A 24,997-nucleotide genomic window follows, 5' to 3' on the forward strand; every position below is an offset into this window, starting at 1 on the left:
GATGTTCAACATTAGTATTCATTAGGAAAATGTAAATGAGATATGACTACATATCTATCAGAATGGCTAAAATAAAATCATAATCATACTAAGTGTTTACATGCATGTGGAACAACAAAATTTCTCAGAAACTTCTGGTAGAAATATAAAATGGAACACCAACTTTAGAGAACAGTTTAGAAGTTCCTGAAACTGTTTAAAATATGTCTATCAAATGGCCCTGCCATTCACTCCTAGGTTTTTATCCAAGGAAATGAAACAATGCATGCATACCAAGATTTGTACATGAATGTTCATAGCAGCTTTATTTGTATTAGTTAAATAACTTTGTTCCAGTGTTATGGTCCCAACTGTCCATTAACAGGTGAATGGATAAAGAAACGGTGGTATATCCCTACAACAAAACACTACTCAGCAATAAAAAGGAACAGACTATTGATACATTCCACCACATGAATGGATCTCAGATAATTACACAGAGTGAAGGAAGACAGAAGAAAATACATACATATGGTTTTATGTAAATAAATTTCCAGAAAATTTAAACTAATCTGCAGTCACAGGAAGCAGATCAGTGGTTGCTTGGGTGTGGAGGGGGAGAAAGGAGCAAAAAGGAAGAATGACAGAGGCATGAGGAGATTTGGAGGTGATAGATATGTTCATTATTTTGATTATAATGATGGAATCACAGGTATAACCATTCATCAAAACCAATCATCATACACTTCAAATATGTGCAGTTTATTGAGTATCAATTAGATCTCAATAAAGATGCTGAAAAATACATGTGAGAAATACAAAAAGCAAAAGTAAAGAAATTAGCAGAAGGACTCAGAGCTAGAAAACAACAGGAAGATGCAAGAAACACAAAAGCAATACCTTTCTTCACAGCTGTGAGGGATGGAACTGGAGTGTGCAGTGCTAGGGAAGAAGTCTCCTGCACCTGGTGGCCCAGGTTTCATCAGAGAAATACAGGAAGTAGGATTATCAATAAATCACACAGATAAGCATATGTGCAAAATTTTGTAAGTTTTGTTCCTTATATATAATTTATTTAATCAATTATTTATTATGGGTATAACCTTTATGTGACTAAGAGCAACAAAAATAATTTAAAATTTAAAATTATTGAATAGCAATGAAAACCGTAATAGTGGTTAGCTGAAATCTGCTGAGTGACTAACTGAATCATGGTATCTAATATCCACTAGTCTTCACATGTGTCATACTCCTATCTAAAATCAGTACCTGCTCCTAGATCCCAAGTTCTCTCTTCCACTCAAAAATTCACTCCAGCATTACTTCACTCTTTTCTCTACAACATCTTTTTCCAGCCATCAAGAAGATACCACACTGATTAAAAAACAAGTATTTGGCAAACTGTTATACCCCCATCCTAATAAAAGCTTCTCCTTGCCCCAGACAGTTGCCCTGCCATTGGTTTGCTTTGCTTTGCAGTAAAACTTCAAGAGAGTTGACCCATGTCTTCAATTCTTTTCTTCAAATTCTCTTTCACACCTTGCTAACCAGGCTTTTATCCATATGATTCTGTCACTATTAACAGTGATTTCCACATTGTTAAATCCAATGGCCAATCAGTTCTTTCTCTTCATATTTTCTATATGCTTGACACTCTGTTAAATATTTAGAAAATTATGTCAATATTTATCTTTATACTCATATTTAGCAAAGACTTTATGAGAATATAAGTTCTGAGATTTGTTTGGAGTCAGGCAACTAAAGGATGAAAAATAAATAGAAGTGATTAAAGATTTGGGAAGTAATCTTTCTAATAATAGAATAAAGCATGAAGTTTTATTTTGTTTAAAGTAGAGTATGTTAAGGAGAAAACTACTAAGAAAGAGTGGCTAGATACCTAAAAAGGCATTTATAAATGTAGGTGAATAGGGTTTTGTTGTTTTCTCAGTCCAATGTAAACAGAAACAGGGCTAAATTACATGGGGAGGAATATAGTAGTCGTGAGGAGAATCTAGCTAAGAAGAATTAGCAGAATACTGACACTTATAGAGTACCCACTATATACTAGAAACAGAGGTAGAGATAGAGACATATGTTATTTTAGGAAAGATCTTACATCAATTCTTATTCCATTCTGCTGCAGTGTTTCCCTAAGGGAAATAAATATGAACTTATAAATATTTGTGTATATAAAGTTATTCTGCTTTCCAATCTGTGAGTTATGTGAAATTATCCCTATTTTTAAAGAGGAATCTAAAAAAGAGTTTAAGAAGTCTTCCCAATTACACACAGCAATTAAATGGGAACCAAGAGAGGCAGGGAGGGAAAAAGCACAACATTTCGGGTTAGAAAATCTGGGTTCTAGTGTGTACTTGGCCACTTTCTATCATTTGATTGTAAGAACATTACTTCCACAAATTCCTAATACTTTATCTGTAAAATAAAAATGAGAATACATACAGAGATTATTGGAAAGATTTAATGGCACAGTTTCAGTGAAAATATTTTGAATATAAATATGAATAACTCTTCAAAGACTTTATGAAAGTATGGGCTTCCTTCTTGCCACATGGTTGAAGGTTAAACTAAAGAAATCTAAATGCTCATTTTTAATGAGTAATATTTTGATATAAACTTTTAAAAACTGCTTCTGCCTACGTGTTTTTATTTGCTTGCCTCTCATCCTCAGATTCATACACAGTATGTCATCCTTGCCGTTTGTCATGTCTTGATAGTTCATGCTCTATATTAATTTTGAGAGGTTATAGTTTTCCAGTAGAAAAGAAACAGTGGCTATAACATCATGCTCCTTTGAGTTATCACCTATCCAATATCCCCAGGGAGGACTAGAAAGGTATCCATCCACTGTGACACCCAGGTACCTGTCAGCCCTTAGAAAACCTAGAGCCAACTGCGAACAGACATGAATAATGAAAAACACTTATAATTTCAGGGATACACAGTATGGATCTTAGCGCTAATAGGTTTAATATTTCTTATACCTCTTTATATGTTCCTCATTTATTGTATTGAGCCTGAAATTGTTCTTGTTCCTCCCATTATTGGAAATCTCTAGAAATTTTCAAACCACATGCAGACCCAATAATCAGATTGATATGATCACTAATCACTGGGAAAAAATGCTTGTCATAAATAGCAAGAAAATCCATTGATTTGTAAATAAAATAGAAGCAAGACATTACTGAGCAATTTCAACTGAGTAAGATAATTAAACTCAGAGATTCTGCTTCCTGTTTCTCTGGTATAAACAATGAGGCCACACCACTGGCCTCTCCACAACCTGATGTCCCAAGACCACAGCCCTCTTCTTTCCTTCTCCTTTCCCTAAGGAAAATTCTGGGTCATGAAAGAATGAGAATTGGTGTAACTTTCCTGAAATTGACTTGAGCTTCCCCTGCGTTTATATTTGTGTCATCTTATTATAAGACGAGCTAACATCTATTATTAATTGATGCACTAATTAAAGCCACACTTGCTGTTTCCATTAGCTTATTCCCTAAATTCTCCCGAGTTGGCTGTCTGGTTTTAATCAAAACCAAATGGTAGTCCAAGTTTCCAGCCTGGAGCAGCTAGGAGGAAGTCATTCAGTGGAGGCACAAGAAAGCAGAAAAGATAAACAGATGATAGTTCACAAAATTTGTGTCGGACGAAGGATGCAGATACTGTGAGCTGCTTTAGAGATGTGATTCAGGGACTCTGTCATGCTAGAGGGAAGCAGTTGCAAGTGGTTAATGTCAGCAAGACTGTAATAGGATCAAGATGGAGTCTGTCTTCTGCTTTTCCAGCACTGAGTTTGTGTAACTGGAGGATTCTGACTAGAGGTAATGCTGCAGGAGCCAGATTCACTACTTTAATTTTGTGAAGAATTCTTGGGATCAGAGAGACCTTGAAGAAAATATTCTATGTACTGGATTCTTGGGATTTTACTTACAGGTCATTTCAGGTATAGTATGTAAGGCTGCAGCATTTTAAATTGTAAGAAGTGTAAAAAGGATTTCACATTTAGAAGAATTACGGTATGAAAACTAAATTCCTCCTGCTCTCTTAAAAGATCTTTTGAAAGGAGAGCTGCAAAGGTATTTTGGTTAAGTTGTGTCTATACATTTAATAGAGTGGAAAAGTTGTAGGGGAGGGAGAGAACTGTGTTTTCTTTCTCTTTTTTCTCATAAGCAATGCGGGATAGAAAAAGCTCTACGACTTTATGACTCTCCAGCTAATCACCTCAAGAGCTTTGACAAACTCACTTCAGTTCTGTGTAAAATCAGAACTCCTACGACGCCCAGGCGGGCTCTGCTCCCTCTCCCCCTCCCCTCTGCTTCGTGCAGTCTTTCTCACATGCACACTCCTCAGAGGCAGGAAATGCTTCCCAGGCAATCTGGGCCTGGTTGTGGAGGCCCCTTTCGCAAAACATCAGTCTGAGTTTAGTAGACAGAAGTCACTGGGAGCGCCTTGACAGGCTCCTGCTCCAGCCAAGGCTCCCTCCAGCTGCGGAGGGTGTTTTTGTTAGAATCACACACTGCGTAAAAGTGCTTAGAATAGAGCCATGATCTCAACCACGAAATGTGAACTTATATTTTGGAGAAACTAACGGGACGGACTTCTTTCCCACCCTGAGAGTTGAACAGTGTCACGCCTTGGCGTTGCAGCCCCTCGTCGTCCAGGTAAGAGGCTGTGGACTGTCTCTCTTTATACTCTGAGGCGATGTTTGAAGAGGCAGAAAGATGAGGATGATGTTAGCATCTTGCACGAGTGGCGATTTCCTAGGTTTAGAGCTAAGCCATGAAGTCAGGAGTGGAAAATGTTTAGTGGGTAGAAAACTGTGAAATTGTTTTAGCAAAATGTCAATTCTAAAATAGCCTCCACAGAGACTTTACTCTTTTCCTCCATAAGCTAAGATTTTATTTTAATCTCTTTTTATTCTTAACTTATTTATCAGTAGAGCTATAAGACCAAGTTTCCTATTACATGGCATAACATGAAACAAACACAATCTCACACGTAAGTGTGAGGTATAAATGAATTCTTTTTATCTCCCTTCTTTTGCCAACACGGAGAGTAGGTAGCACTACAGTGACTTTTCTTAATAATGAATCACCAAAGAATATTTTGTGTTTTGTTTAAAATATAAACATTGGATTCCTCAATATTTTTCCAAACCAGTTTTAACCACAGGTCAAGCTGCTAATGTACAGCTTAAATGTTTTGTTAATAAGAAAAATGAACGCATAAAATTTCACCTATTCTAAGTAGTATTTAATCTGATTTTCAAAAATTTAAATATCAGAACTAGATTTAATTTATATTAACTTTCCTGAATTCTCTATTGAGGCCATATTTTTTGTGAATATTTTTGAATAATTGAAGTAAATCTCAATGACAACAACATTCATTATTACTATTTTAAGGCAGCCGGAAATCACTACGATTATATGAAAAATTGATCATGTGTTTATAATTTGTATAATCATAAGATTACATTTCTATTGGGCTGTAGTCTCTTTAAGGTATCTTAAATGTTTAACTGTGCAATATATGAGGAAATATATTTAGTAATGACTAAAATGACACTGACTTTTAATGCATAACATACTGTTATATTTATATTTCTGAATATTTAGAACGAAACTAATTATTTTATAAAAATAATGTGCAGTGGTATGTGAAGGGAACAAATATTCATGAGTATTTCCAGACCTATTATATGAACACAAAATATACTAAGTGAAAGCTGAGAGCTATTTGACAGTTGAATCACAAGAAATGAAGTATTTGGATTACAAACTTTTACATATTACAAGGTGACTACTTGCTGTATTAGCTAATTATTCCTAAATTCTATTCTTATATCGATGAGTTTTAACTATTTACTAACAAGGCAAGGCATGTTAAGACTTTTAAATATGGCAAAAAAGAATCTATTTTTAAATATGTTAAAAAATATAAAATACTGACTTATATAAATTATGACTTAATAAAATCCCTGAATAGAATTTCAAGGAAGGAAATAACGTAAGACATCACTCTTCTAAACTGTGATGAGGTTGCCACAGGAGCTAAGGAATGACATTCAAAAATGACCTGCCCAAGGTCACACGACTAGCTAGTAGAAGAGATGACAGTGGAACCACAGTACACTGTTTATAGCTCAGATATCTTTCTACTGCATCATCCTGCTCTCAAATAATAATTATGCAGAATAAAATATTCACATGTTCAGTAGAGTCTACGTTTAGATAGAAAATTGGAGTGCCTCTTTAAAAAAAAAAAAAAGCTGCCACCAGCGTTACAGTCTGGAAAAAAAATCATGGTTTTAAAAAAAGAATCAAATTTACTCAGTAATAACATTTTCTCAAATGCAAGCTTTCTTTAAAAGGTTTAATATGCCTTCAACAAACATTTTAAGGGAACAGCTTGTTTGTGACTATTTTGTTACATTTTATGATTATGCCAAGAAAATCAATCCATGTGCTAATAATCATAGTAATTTTAAGCGTATGTTACTTAAAGACATAGGGCTAGAAAAGAGCTAGTCTGGTTCATATCCTTGTATTCAAATGGTATCATAATGAACTTACCCAAACAATGATTTTCAGAGATTTTACTTACCCTCCCCCCTCACACCAAAACTGGTTTAATGTACACAGACTTTCCTTCTTTTATCTAACCTAAATTTCTATTGCTGCAGTCTATTTCCAGTTCGATGGGTTTTTCCTCAATGGAACTATAAAAAAGCCTAAGTGGACATATGAAAACATAAGTGTACATCTCTATGTCCAATAAGCCCACTTCCTTTCATCTTCCCTTCTATAGCTTATTTTCAATCTTCTAATTGATTATATCTAATCTGAGCCTTCTGCAAGGTCCTTTAGTCATAGAATACAGAATTTGTTATAGTATACAAACAAACATCTGACCAATGCAATGTAAATGGGAGAGCTGACTGCTTCATCTGTATCACACTTCACATGTGACAGTATATGTCGCCATGCGTGCTGAAACAGAGCACTTTCCAAGGCAAGAGCCTATCTCATAAAACTAATATATGTCATGTCTAGAGGATGCTATTTCTTTAGAGAAAATGTGTGCAATGATGCTTTTTCTCTTTTTTTACGAAACAGATTGGATGTCATTACCACTTAAAAGTTACACTGTTTAATACTTGCAGTGTCACCACTCTCCACATTATTGGAATGGGGAATAAATGCAGTAAAGAGCGAGCCTGCAAAATTCCTAGAGGGCCTGTAAAAGAGAGTACATCATTCTGTTGTTTTTTCCTTAAGGGCATTATAATTTTAAAAAAGGAGAGTTTTTAGGCATGTTGTAATCTTACAGAGGATTGGGTCTTATAGGCATAAGATAAGTCTAAATTGGGACATTTAAAGTTTCTCTTTTGTCTTTATTTCATTTGTTCCTCCTTGGAGAATGAAGGAGTTGGTGCCAGTAGCCAAAGTTATCTTACAATGAGAATCTCTGTAGAAACCATTACAGTGCAGCAAGGTTGCAAATGAGAGATGACCTAGATCTGGATCAGAGAATTTTATTATCAAAATAGAAAAATGTCAAGAATTTAAGACATGAGAATTTAGAGAATGAGGGAAAAGTGAGACACTCCAGATTTGAAGGAAGTGGCATGAGTACTGTGCCTTCTTCCTCGACATGAATGTTAAGCCCCTATGTGCACAACTTAAACTAAACATGTTTATGGAGAAGCCCGCCTCCAGATTGAATTTGGTGTGGATATAGAAATCCAACATTTATTTCTATGGTTCTGTCTTGACATTACACTACTGGTTAGTTCATTGAATTTTGAGAAATAGATGGGCTTAGTTTTTAAGGAAGTTAATCAAAATAAAAATGAAATGTGGACCTTGAGACCTAGTTTAAAAAAAGATAGTTGATTTTTATTCAGTGGATTAGAGAGTATATGAGTGAACTTGAAAAGATTATACAGGGACTCTGACACACAAAAGAGCTAAAAGGCAATGTAAACAGTGTGCATATGACTTGCACATTAATTAAAACAGATGGGTAGCAAAAACTATTGTAGCTAGTTGTATGTGTGAAAAGGTTGTTTGGGATTAGACCAAATTAACAAAGTGTCTTAGCAATACAATTCAAATAATTCAGAGATGAAATCAGTCTTATTAATGGAAATGAGATCAGAAGAAGTGGGAAGATCAGAGAGCAAGTTTAGAAACGCAGTGTTTCTTTTTATTCCCAGAAACTAGCAAAATACCTAGCATGTCAGGTGCTGTCAATACGTATTTGTCAATAAATGTTTGCAGAATAAATAGGAGGGGAAAAGAAAAGGAAAGCAAATCAGTCTTGAAGAGTAGGAGTAGTGGAACTCTTTTCCCAAACATCCTGTAACGATAGGATAATAATTTTTGAAGAGGAAAGAAAATAAGAGGTTGTCGAGTCATCAGAGCCTGAGACCAGAGGTTAACAACACTCTCATAAGATGCCATTACAAATTCATTAAGAACCAGAAGGAAGCATGAGCATCCAGAAATAGTTTGAAATTAAAAGTTACACGAGGCCAGTGAGAGCAGAGTACTAGTGAACCTTCCACCACTTAAATGGGGTGGCGTACTGAAAAGCCCAATGTCAGTCAGAAAACTGGCTCTGATTTTCATCTTTGCCATTTGATGCTCTGTGCTTTGAAGCATTCCCCATAACTATCTCAAGTTTCTGCTTTTCATTGGTAAAGTAGGGACGATAAAGAAAATATTTATATCGCTGAGTCATCTTTAGCATCACATGAGATTTTATATGTGCAAACTGCTTTGCATACACTGTAACAAACAAATCTTTTTTTTAAAAAAAGCTTAAGTCAATTAACCAAGAAAGAAAGAATCATGGGGAAAGAATCACGGGGTGAAAAATGATTCTTTAAAGGACATCTTGCCTTCACAAAAAATGACCATAATAATTTTTACCCACCAATATGTGTTTGACATTGAGCTAGTGACTTAGTACTGCCAAAATCCCTCCCTATAAAATTAGGGCAATATTTGTACCTACTTCATAGAGTATTTATGAATATTATTACTAAAGGGATAAGTAAAACACCTAATACAGTATCTGACCCACAGTAAATGCTTAATAAATGGAAGCTTTTTGTAACTATTACTATTATCATGATCATCAAAAGTTTCTAATGCACCCATTTCCTAGATATACAGAACACCTAGTAATAAAAACAAGCTTACATGTACATAGGTACATGACTAAAATGAAAATTATAGATATTAAATACAGAACACAAAAGTTGATACCAGAGGCATTGACCCCTGGACAACCTAAAAGAAGTAGCTAAATTCTCAATGACTTTATATTCCTGATTTTAGTGAAAGTTGTACTTATTGAATGACTAAAGTCTCAGTATCATGTTATCACCTAGCTATCTGAGCACCTGTGTTGATGCAGTCATATCTCTTACTTATATTTAGTGATTTCTGTGTCTACTGTTAGAGTGTTCTTAGAAATGATAGCAAAACTAAAAATAGAAAGTGGCCACTTAAAGCAAAGCTACATCTCACCATGCTGATGATAAAGCATTATAATCTGTGCCCCTTGTTAACTAGAAATATCTTTTTATAATAAGGCAAAACCTCATTTCAGTCATACTGATTTGCCATCCACAAAAAAAGGCAGCCAAACTCTTGATATCAAATTTAACTCTAAGGTATTTCCTGTTGCATGAAAAATTTTATGTGAAACAAATTTAGAGCAAAGACAATACTTTTCCTTGGTTATAAGGGATTCTGTAGATAAAGGGATATTAAGGCAAAAAACCCAAATGATTAATTATTCATTAAAGAATCCAATTGCAGAAATATCTAAGCTACAATGTGGTTCTAAATGCTCGAAGAGTTCTGCATAGGATGGGACACTATTATTGAGAATACTGTGTACTTTTTAAAAAATAAAACATGGAAATCCAAAGAAAATACAGATATCTAGAAATTATTGCAAACATGATGCAATATTGTCCTCCATGACTGTGTTAATTCTACAATCTCTTGGAAACCATTTACCCCCAGAAAAGTCTTAGGCAATATCATTACGCATTCCAGGATTTCTTCAAATTACATGTGGGTTACTTAAGAAAATGTTAAGAGAATCTGCAAACCTGGCTGACCTGAGCTATAAAGTGGTGGTAAGTCAAACACTGCCAGTATCTGGGCTCCTCCCTGCAAGAAAATTAGAAACTACTAAGACTACATTAAATAGCAGGAAACTAGAGGTAAAAATAGAAGGTACCATGGAAATACCTTGCAATTTTGTAGTGCCCTGCTCTTTTCTGATGAGCTGTTTTCTAGAGGATTGACACAGTTAATTTTCAAGTTTGCCTGATTCCTGGAATATCTTTGATTCTGAAAGCTAAGAATGAGATAAATTTTCCAAGCTCAGGAAAACTGATATATACATAAAAATAGGAAAATATTAAAGAGAATTTTTTTTAATTGGGTATCCACTTCATTTTTTTTTCTTAACACCAAAAAATGATGGAAGTTTGGATGTGTCTCTTGGAAAAGGTGATATACCACGTATTCCACTGACGTAGCTCATTACAGGTGGTTTATTCTATCATTTACTAAAATTTTTAATGATTTCCAGACAACCTAAAGACATGAAAGCTATTTCATATATAATATTTTAAGTTTCATCAAGCAATTTAACAATAAAGAATTTTAACAGGAGTTTGTTTTCTTCCTCAGACAGCTAATGAAGCATAATGAGTAAATTCCAACATTTGGCAAGGCATGTAAAAGTAGATGGATGATGATTTTGTGAAGGATTAAGACATAGACAGCTACCAAAGAAAGGGAATCTGCATGAAATCAAGTGGAGATAAATTCTTACATTGTGTTATTAAAGGTCTCTCTCTCCCACAGCCTAATTCTAGTCTTATCTAATTTGGATTAGGTAGCATGAATATTTTAAAAAAAAAAACACTAATTGTCTTTTACTAAGAGTTGGCTACTCTGACTATACTTGTAGAAATGCTTTTTTATTATTTTTTAATGTTTTTATTGATTTTGAGAGAGAGACTAAGGGAGAAGGAGAGAGACCTTTACAATCTACAAAGTGGTTCTAGCTCTTGAGAAAGAGAGAGGGGGCGGGGAAACATCTTTGTAAGAGAGAAACATTGATTGGTTGCCTCCCTTACGCACCCCCCAATGGGGATTAAACCTGCAATCTGGGTATGTGCCCTGACGGGGAATCAAACCAGCAACCTTTGGGTGCACTGGATGAGGGTCAACCAACTGAGCCACACCAGCCAAGGCAAAATGCTTTTTTAAATGTGTCATTATCTTTTTTTACTATTTGTTCGTACATTTACATAAAAGAATTAAGAAAAATTGTATCTGTTCTATGGTCTCTTGCTGCTCTTAAGCATCTTGCATACGTAGCATCAGTTTGGCAATGAAAAGTAATCCTCTTCATGTTGTTATTAAGTTAGGGGCAGTGGGAAGATGCCCAAAGGTATACAATTTATTTTGCTAGATAATTTGTTCTTTGACACCTCTGTCAAGAAAATTAATTTCATTTTGGCTTCCACAAATGTTCACTGTAATAAAGATTTACTTTGCCTTTAGTGAGTGCACATCTGAAGAACTGTATTAAGCTGTGATCATGACTGTTTCTATGTTGTTGATTCTGTTCTAATTGTCTAATTCAAAGTGTTTGGGGGCACTTAGTATGTGGAAATGTGACTTCTTGAGACTAGGCTAAGATACACTGAGATTTCAAATCACTATAGATGTTCCCAATTTCTCCATCTCACCAACTGGACCCTTAGAGATAACTCTTATAGAGAATGTCAGAATTTACGTAAAATGATTGTCTACTATACCTGTTACATAAATTGTACCCTGAAAATTCATTCTCTGGTCATTGTGTTGAATTCCTGGCTCCCTTGTTCCTAAGTCTTTTCCACTTTTTTATTCTCTCATTTGGATGGAACTATTCCTCCAGTAGTTTCTTGAGAAGAGGGAAAAAATATTTAAGGTTTCTCATGTAATTTCAAGGTAGAAATAATTTCCCACCAGAATTTTGAAGATGTATTTACCTGTCTTATTTCTAGTGTTAAGAAATCTAATACCATTCAGATTTCCAATACTAATATATAATCTCTTTTTTTCTCTCTCTGATAATATTTATGATCATTTGTTTACCTCTAAATTTCTGAAATTTCACAATAGTGTTTAGCGTTTCTTGGTGTGATCTACCTTTATTCTTTGTATTATTGCATACTCCATGGATTCTCTTCAATCTGAAAACTTAGTTCATTAGTTCTGGGAAATTATCTGATTTTTTTTTTTTTGAAAATTTTGTCCCATCAATTATCTCTGAAATGCTCCATAGAAATGTGTTTCCAATGTGTGACCAATGAGTTTTCAAGTTGTAAGTAATTCTCTGGAATTACTTATTGTCTCTGATATCTTTTCTAAAGAGGTGACTCTAGAATAGTAAAAATTTGAAGCCAGAAAGAAAGACAGACTTCCCACATAGAGCAGGAAATCTACCTCAACTTGCATTTGACCCGGATGCACTGGAGGCAGGAAATTTCCAACAGAGGGCCTCATTCAGGGCTTTCCTCCTCTGGAAGCCCTATCTAACATTTGCAGCATACCCAACACTACAAGGAAGGAAGGGAGGGAGGGAGAACTGATGACCCTCTCTTTTGTGTTAAATTTTCTGTGGTATTTGTGGCCATGCGAGGACTTATTAGCCTTGTTTACATGAGTTTCTACCATAAAACTGTAAGCTTCTTTAAGAAAGGTAGAATATATTATTTAGGTTTATATTCTCAATGTTTAGCAGAGCATCTGTGGTCCACTGGGCACTGAGTAAACACTTCTTGAATGAAGGATGATGATCAGACAGCGCTGCCAACTTGATTTCAGCCACAGGTCCCTCATTTGTACCATATTCCCACAGGCTATAGAATCAGCAATAGTGGTTATCACCAGGTCCTTCTTTCTTAGGGACAATTGCCAGGCCAAAATGTAAGGTACGTGTTGATTTCAGGAGCAAGATCATAGGAGAGCATGATATTTGATATCAGATATGTGTCAGTCATGATCCATAGAATGTATTCTTTTGATGTTGTTTTTTTCAGTACAATTGCAAATAATTTAAAAATAAATAATGCCGCCTGGCCGGGCGTGGCTCAGCGGTTGAGCGTCGACCTGGGATCCAGGGGATCAGGGTTCGATTCCTGGTCAGGGCACATGTCTGGTTGTGGGCTTGATCAATGACTCTCTCATCATTAATGTTTCTGTCTCTCTCTCTCCCTCTCCTTTCCTCTCTCTGAAATCAATAAAGACATATTTTTAAAAAATAAATAAAATAAAATAAAAATAAATAATGTACGCCATAAAATGCTTATTTTATGGAGTGTTAAGTGTTACAAAATTAGCCCAAACAATAAATTTGAAATCAGTTTGTGTCTAAACATATTATGCACTAATATCACAAGCAGTAAATTTGGACGTTTTACAATTATTTTTCAGAAATGTTACATAATTAGAGGTATATACAGTCTCCTGTAATATTAATACAGTGGTGTTTGAACACATGCATTAAGAAGCAAAAAATCCCCATGGAAATTCACTTCATAAAATCAACACCCTGGAATGACCTATACTTTTCCAGATCCTTCATCCAAATCCTCAGCAGCTGAGCTCATTCTGAATGGAACTGCATAAAAAGGATTACCAAAAAAAATGTAATAGAAATTTACAAAATAAGTAGTCAGTAGTTAGAAATATAATTTTAAATAATGCATCCTGATGAGGTGGTTTAGAGGGAAAGTTAAGACTTTTGCAAAGACTGCACAATCTTCCTTACAGGATGGATTCTAATCCATTCAGATGATTTAGAAAATGAGGTCAATATGCTGAGAAGTGATTTAAAATAATCCAGTGCACCCAGCCGGCATGGCTCAGTGGTTGAGCACCAACGTATAAACCTGGAGGTCATGGTTCTATTCCAGGCCAGGGCGCATGCCCAGGTTGTGGCTTGATCCCCAGTAGGGGGTGTGCAGGAGGCAGCCATGCGATGGCTCTCATCATGTTTCTCTCTCTCCCCCCCTCTCCCTTCCTCTTTAAAAATTAATAAAAACATTTTTAAAAAAAAAAAAGGAAAGAAAGAAAATAATCCAGTGCTCCTTTCTACAAATATCCTGTTCAGTCTTTAGATCATGGAGGCAGAATTTAACCATCAATACTATAAATCAGAATTTAAATAGGAAGTGTGAATAAGAAAGCTTGTAGGGATAATTGTTTTTAATCTGTCAGACAGCAGGATATTATGGAATAAGTCCTCAAAACGCAGTGATGGTAGTCATAACAATAATCAGGACATTTGTCTAGAAAGTAAAGACACTATACTCACTGGAATAATTTGAAAATAATCAAAAAAACCTAGATTAGAAATTAAGACAGAAGGAGTTAATACTGTGTTGGATATAACTAATTTATAATCTCTCTTTGTAGCCAGATTGTCTCAGAACTTGTTGAACTGTCTTCCTTTCATGACATATAAGTACGTAGTTGCCAAGGTTGAGTAAAATAAGTTAATTACTATTATGGTAAGGTCTTACAAGCCAAATTTAATGTAATCTGTTCCCCAAGGGGTTAATAAAACTCTATTTCTTCTTAGGAAAAGACATGAAACCAGAATTCAGTCTCAACTTAAATGTAAATGTGGCTTAGGAATGAGACAGTAATACCACTTGGCATTTCTTAAGTTAGCCCTCTCTTTCTCCACTGGATAAAAATAAAGAAAAGAAAGCATCTAAAACAGAACCTTCCTATTACAACCCAAATTTGCCCATGAAAGCAAAATTTTTCTGACCTGCGTCTATGCGTTCTTTCCACTTTCTGTAGCCTCCCACACTATAATGACTTATGCATGGAATTCAGGGACTTCATATTTTCTTTTGAGTGCAGAATGAATGCCAACATGGAAAATGTGAGTGCTGACCATTTTCAAAGATGATCACAGACCTCTGAGGGAACCAAACAGTATCCAGAAAGACATTTGGTCAGTCTGGGGAACCAAATTCTAGTACATTCCTTAACTGTGCTGGTCTTCACAGGATGGGAATATTTACCTTTCTGGCATGTGCTCAGAGCTTAGTCAGAATAGCCTGAGATTTTTAGTGAGAAGTCAGTCCTTTTCAATAGCCTGAAGTGACCCAAAACCAGCATAGCAGTTCATCTTGTTTACGACTGAGCTCAATAAGTAAATTTGTGTTATGCGCTGGAAGTTCCTATGTGGAGAAAAAACTAGAAGTGTCTGCTCTTTGGATGGGATTTTTCTTTTACAGTCCATTAATTTGGTCTCATTATGGAACGACATTTTATAAGGCTGAGTTTGCACTGCTATAATTTGTTTTTTTTAACTAAGGGTTTGACTAATTCAAGGCAAAATGTATGGCTACCAGGAATGTGTTTATATTCTGGCCTTATCTTATGCCTGGTTTTCTTGTTTACTTAAATTTTTATGGCCAAATTCTAACAGAAGTATACAAACTAAACTTCATAGAAGCCAAAGAAATGAACTGAAATTTCTGAAGAATTACCCCAACTGTCTTAGCATGCTCACCCCTTCGCTTTGGTTCCCCTGAATTCCTGCCTGAGAAGTTTAGATATGATACATACTAAAGATATGTGGAGGGAAGAGGTGGAGGTACGATTTCCTTCCACGGAGACAATGAAGTGTGTTGGCTGTTTCATCCTGGCCTTAGACCCAGGGCATAGTTTGAATCCTGGCTTACTTCCTAGATGTATCTATAACCTTGGGCAAGTTATTTAATTTCTCTAAGCTTCAACAATACTAGCCAGCTAGCTAGTGGTAGCGGTAATAGAAAGCACGTAAATGTATTTATCCCGAGGCATTGTAAAAGGTATGTGTTACACTTTCTTATCCATGAATTATGTGCTAATATGAGCTAACCTGGATTATTTCATGTTTCTTAGTCACTCCCTGGAGTGAATACATCCTGATAGTTTGGGATCTGTATTAGCTCTTTTACACCCTAATACATTACAAACACTGTCTCTATAGCTCAAGTTTTGCATGAACAGTTCCCTGGTGGCCTTTGTTGAAATTCAAACCAAACAGCAAATAGATTTCTATACAGACTTGTGCTCACAAAAGTAAATGAGGAAAGCATGTAAGCTAAAACAAGTTTCTTCTGGTGAATTTTATTAAGTATTGCAACCCAAATATTTCCTTAATGGAGTTTTCAATGTTCAATAGTTATATCTTTATTCATTAATAGATCAATCAATCCAGCTGCGTTTTAAAATATTGTCAATGATTCTTTTATCAGAAATATTCAATGTGAAATTTTCTTCTACTATTAAGCTGCTTCCTAAAGAAGTAACTTTATTAAAGGTATTAAACAGAAATTTTATAAACTCTCATACTTCATCTTTCTAGCACAGATTAAGTGCTGTCTTTCCAAAGATATATTTTCATTTTATAATCATATCCTGAACTATATTTTTAAAAATTTTTTAATAGGTGGTGAAATGATAAAACTCACTCTCCCTTTAATCAGCGAATTTGAAGTAATCTTTCATCAAGTTCCATCTCCTTTTGTCTCATATGGAACATATCTCTCTATCTGTTGTTAAACTACAATGACATGTCTGTAGCTATCAGAAAGAGAAGCTGGGAAGAACATGTGACCCAATGGATGGGACAGCCTTTTAGTTCTGATGATCATAACACAGCATGTCATCATGGACTAGTAGCTGACAGCTTGCAGGCAAGTATGGAAAAAGATGCAACTCTAAATGCGGACCGCAAAGAGAAGTGTGTTTCACTACCAGACTGCTGTCATGGATCAGAGCTGAGAGATTTTCCTGGGAGGCCAATGGGTCACATTTCAAAAGAAGTGGATGAAAATGACAGCCAGGAAGGTGAAGATCAGTTTCTTTCTCTGGAAGCCAGCACGGAAACACTAGTGCATGTTTCTGATGAGGATACCGATTCTGATCTATATATTACAGATGATAAACAGATTTTAACTTCCCAAGGGCATAAAACATCAGACCAACATAGCGTCCAAGGAGCAGGCTCCTTAATAAAGATGCTGCCTATCACGGAAAGAAACCAAGATTCTTACAACTCCTGGGGAGTGGCTGGTGGAGCTGATTTAGCACTAGTAGAAGAAAGAGGGGAGAGAAAAGTTATTGACATTATAAGTAAAAGCCTGGAGCTTTGTACTGACATAAGCTTAAGTGAAATAAAAGATGCATCCCAAATACATGTATGTGACTCGCTGAATGTGAACGATATTGTGCCTGAGAAGCAATTGCTTAATTCTGCTGTAATTGCTCAGCAACGAAGGAAACCCGACTTCCCTAAAGAAGAACATGAAAGAAACACCTGCTGTGTAGGACAAGATGAGTTTTTTGCTATTCCTTGTGCAGAGAGAGGACTGCCATTATTAAAAGCAGATACTGGGAGCTGCCTTCTGCAGCCTCCTTCCTGCCCTAGTGGAATGTCAGCTGAAAATGGCCTGCAGAAGAGTGGTTTCTCAGAACATCAAAACAAAAGTCTCCCAGAGGTCAACTCAGGAGATGGCATGCAGTGTTTACACTTAAAGGAAACTCTGGCCACCCAGGAGCCCACAGATAATCAAGTCAGGCTTCGCAAAAGAAAGGTAAGACTCATGCACAGATTATCTAGCTTTTTGGAATTTTGTAAATATCCTTGTTTCCATCACTTATTATTTTGGTAGCATTAAAGCAATATGTACATGTTTCTTTTGCCCTGTAATGTAGCTGTGTGACTCAAAAAGTATCTTCTTGGGGAAACCATCAAAATATGTAAAAATTAAAATAACCTATGTATTTCACTAATAATATTTACAATGATTTATGAACATTCTGTGTTGAGACTGTGTTGAAGACAAGATTGGTTTCACTTTCTTCAATTGGTATTAACTACTCACGAGAAAGCTCAATGTTCAAAGCTCATCTAAAGAGTGATCTCCAATTTTTTTTTTTAAAGTTAAGGTATTTTTAAAATTTAATAGCATTTATTTGGGCTTGTTTCATTTTCCCTTTGAAAAACATATTTTATCATAAGCAAAGTGGTGTAAATTATATATTAAAAATGACCCCTTTATATATATAAAGGCAATAGTTCCCCACCCCCCCAAAATATGCTGATACTATTTTAACTGATACCCTGGCACATTCATTATTGATAGATATGTCAACTTTTCTTTAACTCTTGACCAATAAGGGCCATATTTGAAATTAATTTTTTATGCCAAGGCCCCTCTGACTAATCCTGTAGGTGCCATGCTCCCCTAACTAGTTTCCAAGTGAGGGAAACAAGGATTAAAGAGGAGCTATATGAAGCATGGGTTAGCTAATGAACTCTTGACCAACATTTGTATTGTATTTAGGATTTTTCCAAAACTCTTCCAAAAATGTAGTGCTCTATAACCATGATGTAAATTTAAATATACTTTCTTCTATAAATCCAATATGGCCATTGGCATTGAAAAAACAATGCAGATTGGACACTTTAGTGTAACATCTTTGCCCCTCTTTTGATATAATATTAACCCATGGTTGCAGTTCTAACACAAAGCTAATATTCAACTAAACTTTCTACAATGAGGGGATAAAAAGCTCCAACTCTCTTTATGGCAAAGAAATCTGGTTTCCATAAACTGTGGTTTCACTAACAAACTAGATCAGTAACATGTCATAAGTCAGTTTAAATGAAGTCAAAGACTTTACAGCAAAGATCAATGTGCTCAAACTATATGCCAACAGAGCATTCTGTGCTTCTGGCAAACCCTTCCTTACATAAATTGTATCAAAATGCTAATGCTCCATAAAGTTGTTTAGATTGGAATGCTCAGGTCACCTTTTCAGAAATTTCCATATATCCCATCAAATCTGTTGGAGGGAATGCAATAATGACATAAAAAGTATTAACCGACCTATGACATAGCTCCCCTAAAATAAGACAAACCCTGCCCAACTGCCGACAGAAACATTAAACATTCCAGAAACATATGCTCACCACTTGGACATTTATATCAATACTAAGAATGCTGGAAAGAATTTGCTCTTGGACATGTCACTATAGCATGGTTGCATTATGAGAGCTGTAATTATATCTCATTTACAAGTTCTAACTTAAATATTCTATTTTAAGCATTTCATCATTCTGAAGTGCTATGGCATTGTCTGGTGGGACATTTGCTTTGACTCGACAACTCATTTGTGATGCCTTGTAATAAGCAGGTTTAATAAAAAAGTTTAGGTTTGGAATTTACTCTGGAAAAATATGGTTATAGGAGAAACCTCTAGAATCAAAATGTGTAGGAATTTTTGCTCTATTTGATACCGATGAGTTGGTTAAAATACCTTTAAATTGGCAATTGGCCATTTTAGAACTTTGCCAAAGAAATAATAAAACAATTTCATGAAAATGTATGTACCGAGATGTTCATAATTATATGTTACTGACAAGAAAGAAAAATAAATTTCCACCAATAATATTTAATAATTGTTTAGAATGATATGTATATGCTACAGTTAATAATAAAATTTTATGTATAAACTACAGTACAGTTTGGAATGCTATACAACCATTAAGAAGATGGAGTAAGATCCATGTGCACTAACTAAATGATGTTCATGAAATAGTGTACCTGGAAAATGACAGTGGCAGGCCAATATGTATAGTATATCCAAACCTTATATGACAAAATGTAAGGATGCAGAGATAGGTGTAGATATAGATGATAGAGATGATGGAGATGGGAGATGAGAGATGAGAGAGAGAAAGAGAAAGAGAGAGAAAAAGAGAGATAGAAAGACAGAGAGATGATAGAGATATAGATATATATAGAGAGAGACAGAGAGATGATGATATATAGATACATAGATATATAGAGAGAGAGAGATTAGAGATAGAGATGAAAAGATGGAGATACAGACAACCTCTCTGTATGACTAAATATGAATGTGCCAGATCCTAGCTAAATAGGCACACAATTGTTAACAGCAGTTACTTTAAGATAATAGAATTAAAAGGGTAGAAGCAGAGGACTTTTACTTTTTACCCTATATAATTTTTATAAAAGGTCATAGAATTATGGGTGAAATGCATATAATTAACAGAAGTACGAAAAGAATATATGAGATATGTAAACTACTTAAAGTATTTTTTCAATGGCACAAAACAATCCTATATCTAGTTATCACGATTCTTACTTTTATGAAATGGAAACAAATATTTATAAAGTTTTTCAAACTACCAACAACAGTTTGAATCAATACTCAATTCCTAATGCCAGTGCATCTAGTTTAGAACAGATAAACCTTGTGGAGAGACAGGTGAGCCACATTTTCATGTCTAAGGTATCAGATGCCAGATTCAGAAAAGTTTGCTTAATTGTCTATATCTTTTAAACTATTTTTCAACTATAGTTATGGTGACAGCTTTAAGATTAGAGCTTGGAAAGGTGAAATAGAATATGAGCTAATAAAATTTTAGTTAGAGAACTTTAATCAACTCATTATCTGGTGGTCATGTGAGTGAACCAAATCCTTCATTGAACTTATGGGCATGAGTTTTTTGGGTTGGTTTGTTTTTTGGTCAGGATATAATCAAGATTCTAAGACTTGAAAAACTGAAAACAAAAACAGAGGTTATAAGAGTGATCCTCAGAATGTACTGAAATACTACTATATCTAGAGATACTGTCCTTTAGATATAAATTATCACTTTTTGAAACCTATAAATCCAGGCAGGCATTTATTGTATTGCATGATGTATTTTTTCCTTGTTTTCCAATGATATTTCTGGCCATCAAGGATAGCCACACATATATATTTTTAGGAGTTTCAATTGGAGAGGACTGCATTTATAGTATATGTAAATATTAGCCTTTAAAGCTAACAATTCCCCTAAATATGATGAACTATATTATTAAAGGAAAGCCACTGAAATCAAAAGAAAACCGAATAGATTACGAGCAGACATTAGAAATGAGCCAGCCAGAAGGGTGTGTGGCATAGGACCAGCGCTTATAGGGCGTGGGTGGGTCCTTGGGGTAAGGCAGCTGGTTAAGAGCAATTCTCAGAGACAAATTCCAAAGAAATCTGGAGGAGGGAGACAGTCTAAGAAGTGGTCTCTTTAAACCAAATGAGATGTGAAGATGGAAAATATGTAGGGAAGGACTTGAGGTTATACTTTTTTTAGAGAACTAGTGTATTTGTTCTTGATGGTGGTTTACTAATTAAAGAGAGTCCAACATTCGGTCTTCTCTAGAGGCTGTTTAAATAGTTCCCAAATTTCTGAATAACCATAATAGTTACATAAATGTATGAATATATTTTCATTTGCTCACATAAGACATAATCCATATTACAAAGCAAAATAAACTCCAAAAGATAATGCAAAAATGATCTGATCTTTGAGAAGACACCCAATTGCACATTTGAACAGAAAACTCACATTCCAACAATAAACTCAATTATATCATTTATGCTACAGATTTGACTGCCATCACAGAAAACCAGCATAAAAGTGGCTTAAACACAATCTTTCTCTCACACATGCATAATAATTACATATAAACAGCTCTGGGTGAAGGCGTAGTCTCTGTTTTTTCAAAACTCCAGCCCCTGTTTATCGAACTGCTCTGCCACCTCGAGCCCTTATCCATATTGTGTGGGAAGAGGCAAGAGTGGGGGTGGCCACACTTCTGTTTGAAGGCAGGACCCAGAAGGTGCACACTTGTCTTCCTTTCATATTCCATGTGCTAGAACTTAGCTTCATGGACACACCCAGCACTAAGGGCTGAGAAACGGAGGCCGCATTCTGGGCAAGCAGATGTCTGCTAAAGACTCTCGTATTGAGGAGGAGATAACTCATAACAAAAATATATTAATGAACAATACCCTAACATAAGCATATTCCAGTATACAGATTTGTGAAAGCAATAAACAGGCTGCATATGTGTTCTGTGGCATTCTGTATAAACATCTGATGCTTTAATTTCGCACTGTGGAATACCTTTCCACATCAGAAAGCTTTTGTTTGTTCAAGGGATGCTTATCAAATGGTACACTTTTTCTTGTGGAAAAACTGCCCAGGAGCAAAACATTATACTATATATACTGTACCTCTTCTCTGAACAAATGTAATACATTAATCAGCAATGACTGACAAAAATCAAATGTTTTCTTTCTACCCTATTTTTAAAATATGTGTAAATTTGGTAAAAGCACACCTGTATCTAAAAGGACCTTCTTGTTCCTTTCTATGACTGTCTTCTATCTCCTGAATGTCTATAGGTAGGCCATGTAGCATGGAGGGGTTAACAATGGCCAATGGGTAACACAAAGAATTTAGTAAATTATGCAGGAAATAGAATGGACCAAGAACAGAGGCCAGTAAAAGAATATAAAAGGGAAGAGAAAACTTGTCTAAGAAATAAAAACCAAAAAGATGGTTGACGCCCCAAGAAGGTCTGTTGAATGACAGCAAGGACTAGTGGAAGAGTTAGAGTTTGTTAATAAACCTGATATTAGTTGACAGAGGGAAGGAATGGAAAGCAGGGTAAGTATATACAGGGTTTACAGATGAGTACAAGAAACAGAGTTTATTCTTGTATTATTATTACAGTTGGGTACAAGGTTTACAGTTGAGTACAAGAAACAGAGTTTATTCTTGTATTATTATTTATTAATTACTATACTATTTTCCATGTGAACATCTGTAAACCTACTTTTGCCCCACTCTGTAGAACTCTGCAGACAGATTCATAATAACAGTATGATTTACACTACGGTCTCACTGATTTTAAAGACACAGACTTGTTAGGCAGATTGTATTGTTTCTAAACTTTGTTTCCCTAGGTCAAGAACTAGAGCTAGCAAAGAGAACTTGTTACCAGGTGAAAAACTGGTCTGTAGATGGATAATACCAGTTCATCTCAGCCATATATTTAGTTGGGTCCCAGGTAAAGCTGGTAGCTTTGTGAGTAGCTCCTTTTGTGCCCTTAAGTCACTGAAAACCATCAAATTATTTCATGTCATTCAAACTGGTTTTTTCCTTATAAACAACCAGAAAGCCAAAAACATCTTTGCAGGTATTTGCGGCTCAAATACTTTGCCTTATAACAAACATAATTCCCCTAAAACCAACTAGAAGTGCAAAAACATTGAATTATATGATAAAGGATACCACTAGGTACAGTGTCTGATAAAATCCATCAGCAATCAATATTGAGCATTTTCAATACCCCAGGCCCTGTTCTGTGTACTTGGTAAACCACCTTAAGCCAGAGAGCAGAGATCCTTACACTGTGAACCATATGGTCCCTGAAACACTGCTGGAGTCCCCAAATAAGGCTTCTGTTTGGCTGACATGTAGGGCTAGCACTGAAGGGAAAGGACAGTAGTGAGAAAGAAAGAGGGAAGGGGAAGGAGGGGGCACAACGAGGAGTGGCAGGGGTGGGGGAGAGAAGAAGGAAAAGAGAAAGGGTGACAGAGGTGGGCTGGGGGTGATGGAGAGAAAGATGACTCTGCTAAAATAGGACACCAAGAGAGCACAATTGCCAGGGAAACAACAAGGGAATTCTGGACAAAATGTGGATTTGCAGCAAGCTGGAATCAGATTCTATTTCAATGTGATGAATCGCCACCAGCAGAAGTGTAGCAAGGAGACAAGGAACATGAGTTTGACTCCAGCAATTACAGAGCAGGTGGGGATAAATTACTGTTATCATTTCACACGAGGAACTCTGCTTTGACTATAGCTCCACCAGGCTGAAGATGAAGCCCTGATAAGCTCGTATTTCAAGATCCCCAAATGTTTTCACACTGGAGGGGTGGGGACAACCTTCCCCAATTCACTCAGCCAAGGTAGTTACTTGATTTCTCCTTCACTTACAGAGGACTTGTTCCTATTCTAATGTTTACAAGTTTATTTGATCCCACATTGCTAACTAAAACATAAGCTCGCTGGGGCAGTTTTGTGTCTGTACCAATTGGACTTTTTGTCTATAGCATCCAGCCCAGTGCTCAGAACTCTGCCCCTAAGTGTTTGAATGGATAAATATCCCTGTCATGGTAAAAGATTTATTTTCAGAAGACAATATCAGGTGTCAAGAGCTCAAGTTATAAAAATGCAGAAGAAATGAAGTAATGCAAACAAAATCAGAGACCACGTATCCCATCTTTTATACCATAATCTCCCCTCTATTCTCTCTGCTAGTTCCATGAGGGAAAAGAATTATGTCAAATCTGGGTCTCTGAGGCAACTTTCAAATTTATGATTAGTACTACCCTTTGCCACAAAATAACTAACTAATTGTAACTAGTTATATAGTAACCTGAGTGATAATTATTATTTAGAACTACTTAGTTGTCTCCAGAGAAGAATGGGCGAGGGTGAGTAAAAAAGAGAAACATATTAGAATATTCACTTACCTTTATTTTTAATTTATCCTTTAATTTTGTATGTATTTTATAAGATATATAATATTACTACAAAACATGTGTGTTATAGTTTATAAGTAAATAACATATCCATGCTTGCTGAAGAGCACATAATCAGAAATGTTGGGAAGCCGCTGGTTTAGAAATTCTCTAGCTTTTCTGGTTAATGTCACTCTGAGGAAGCTGGGAGTGGAGTGGAAGGGAGATGACAAAAATAATAGAATAAGAGATTGAAAGACAAGTGAGATAGGAGATTGAGGGACTTTTGTTCAGAGAGTATCAGACAAGAATAAATCTCTTTGTGATTTCTGTTGTGAAAACCACATAAAGTAGGGAGCTTTGTTGCCAGGTGCCTTTAAGGCAGAAAAATATCCTCTGAATGAAAGCAATTAGATCTGAATTTTTCTTGTCCCAGATATTTTTTTAAGTAGTTATGAAGTGTGATGGGCCTCTGTTCCAACAGTGACTTGGACCCAAACTGCAAA

The 24,997-nt window shown here is 35.6% G+C and overlaps 1 protein-coding gene across 3 annotated transcripts in view; it reads left to right on the forward strand.

The window, feature by feature from the left end:
• The first annotated feature begins 4,356 nt into the window (after positions 1-4,356).
• DLC1 (DLC1 Rho GTPase activating protein) overlaps positions 4,357-24,997 on the forward strand; it is a 321,812-nt gene continuing 301,171 nt past the window's right edge. The window contains exons 1-2 of one of the 3 annotated variants that reach the window (XM_081130751.1): positions 4,357-4,661; positions 16,549-17,695. In XM_081130751.1, coding sequence (XP_080986877.1) covers positions 16,673-17,695 — 1,023 coding nt within the window. In that variant the 5' untranslated portion in view covers positions 4,357-4,661; positions 16,549-16,672. The remainder of the gene's footprint in view (positions 4,662-16,548; positions 17,696-24,997) is intronic. The other 2 variants (XM_081130750.1, XM_081130756.1) reach the window with 2 other exon arrangements.

This window comes from Miniopterus schreibersii, assembly GCF_964146895.1.
Source record: "Miniopterus schreibersii genome assembly, chromosome: 2".
NCBI lineage: Eukaryota > Metazoa > Chordata > Mammalia > Chiroptera > Miniopteridae > Miniopterus > Miniopterus schreibersii.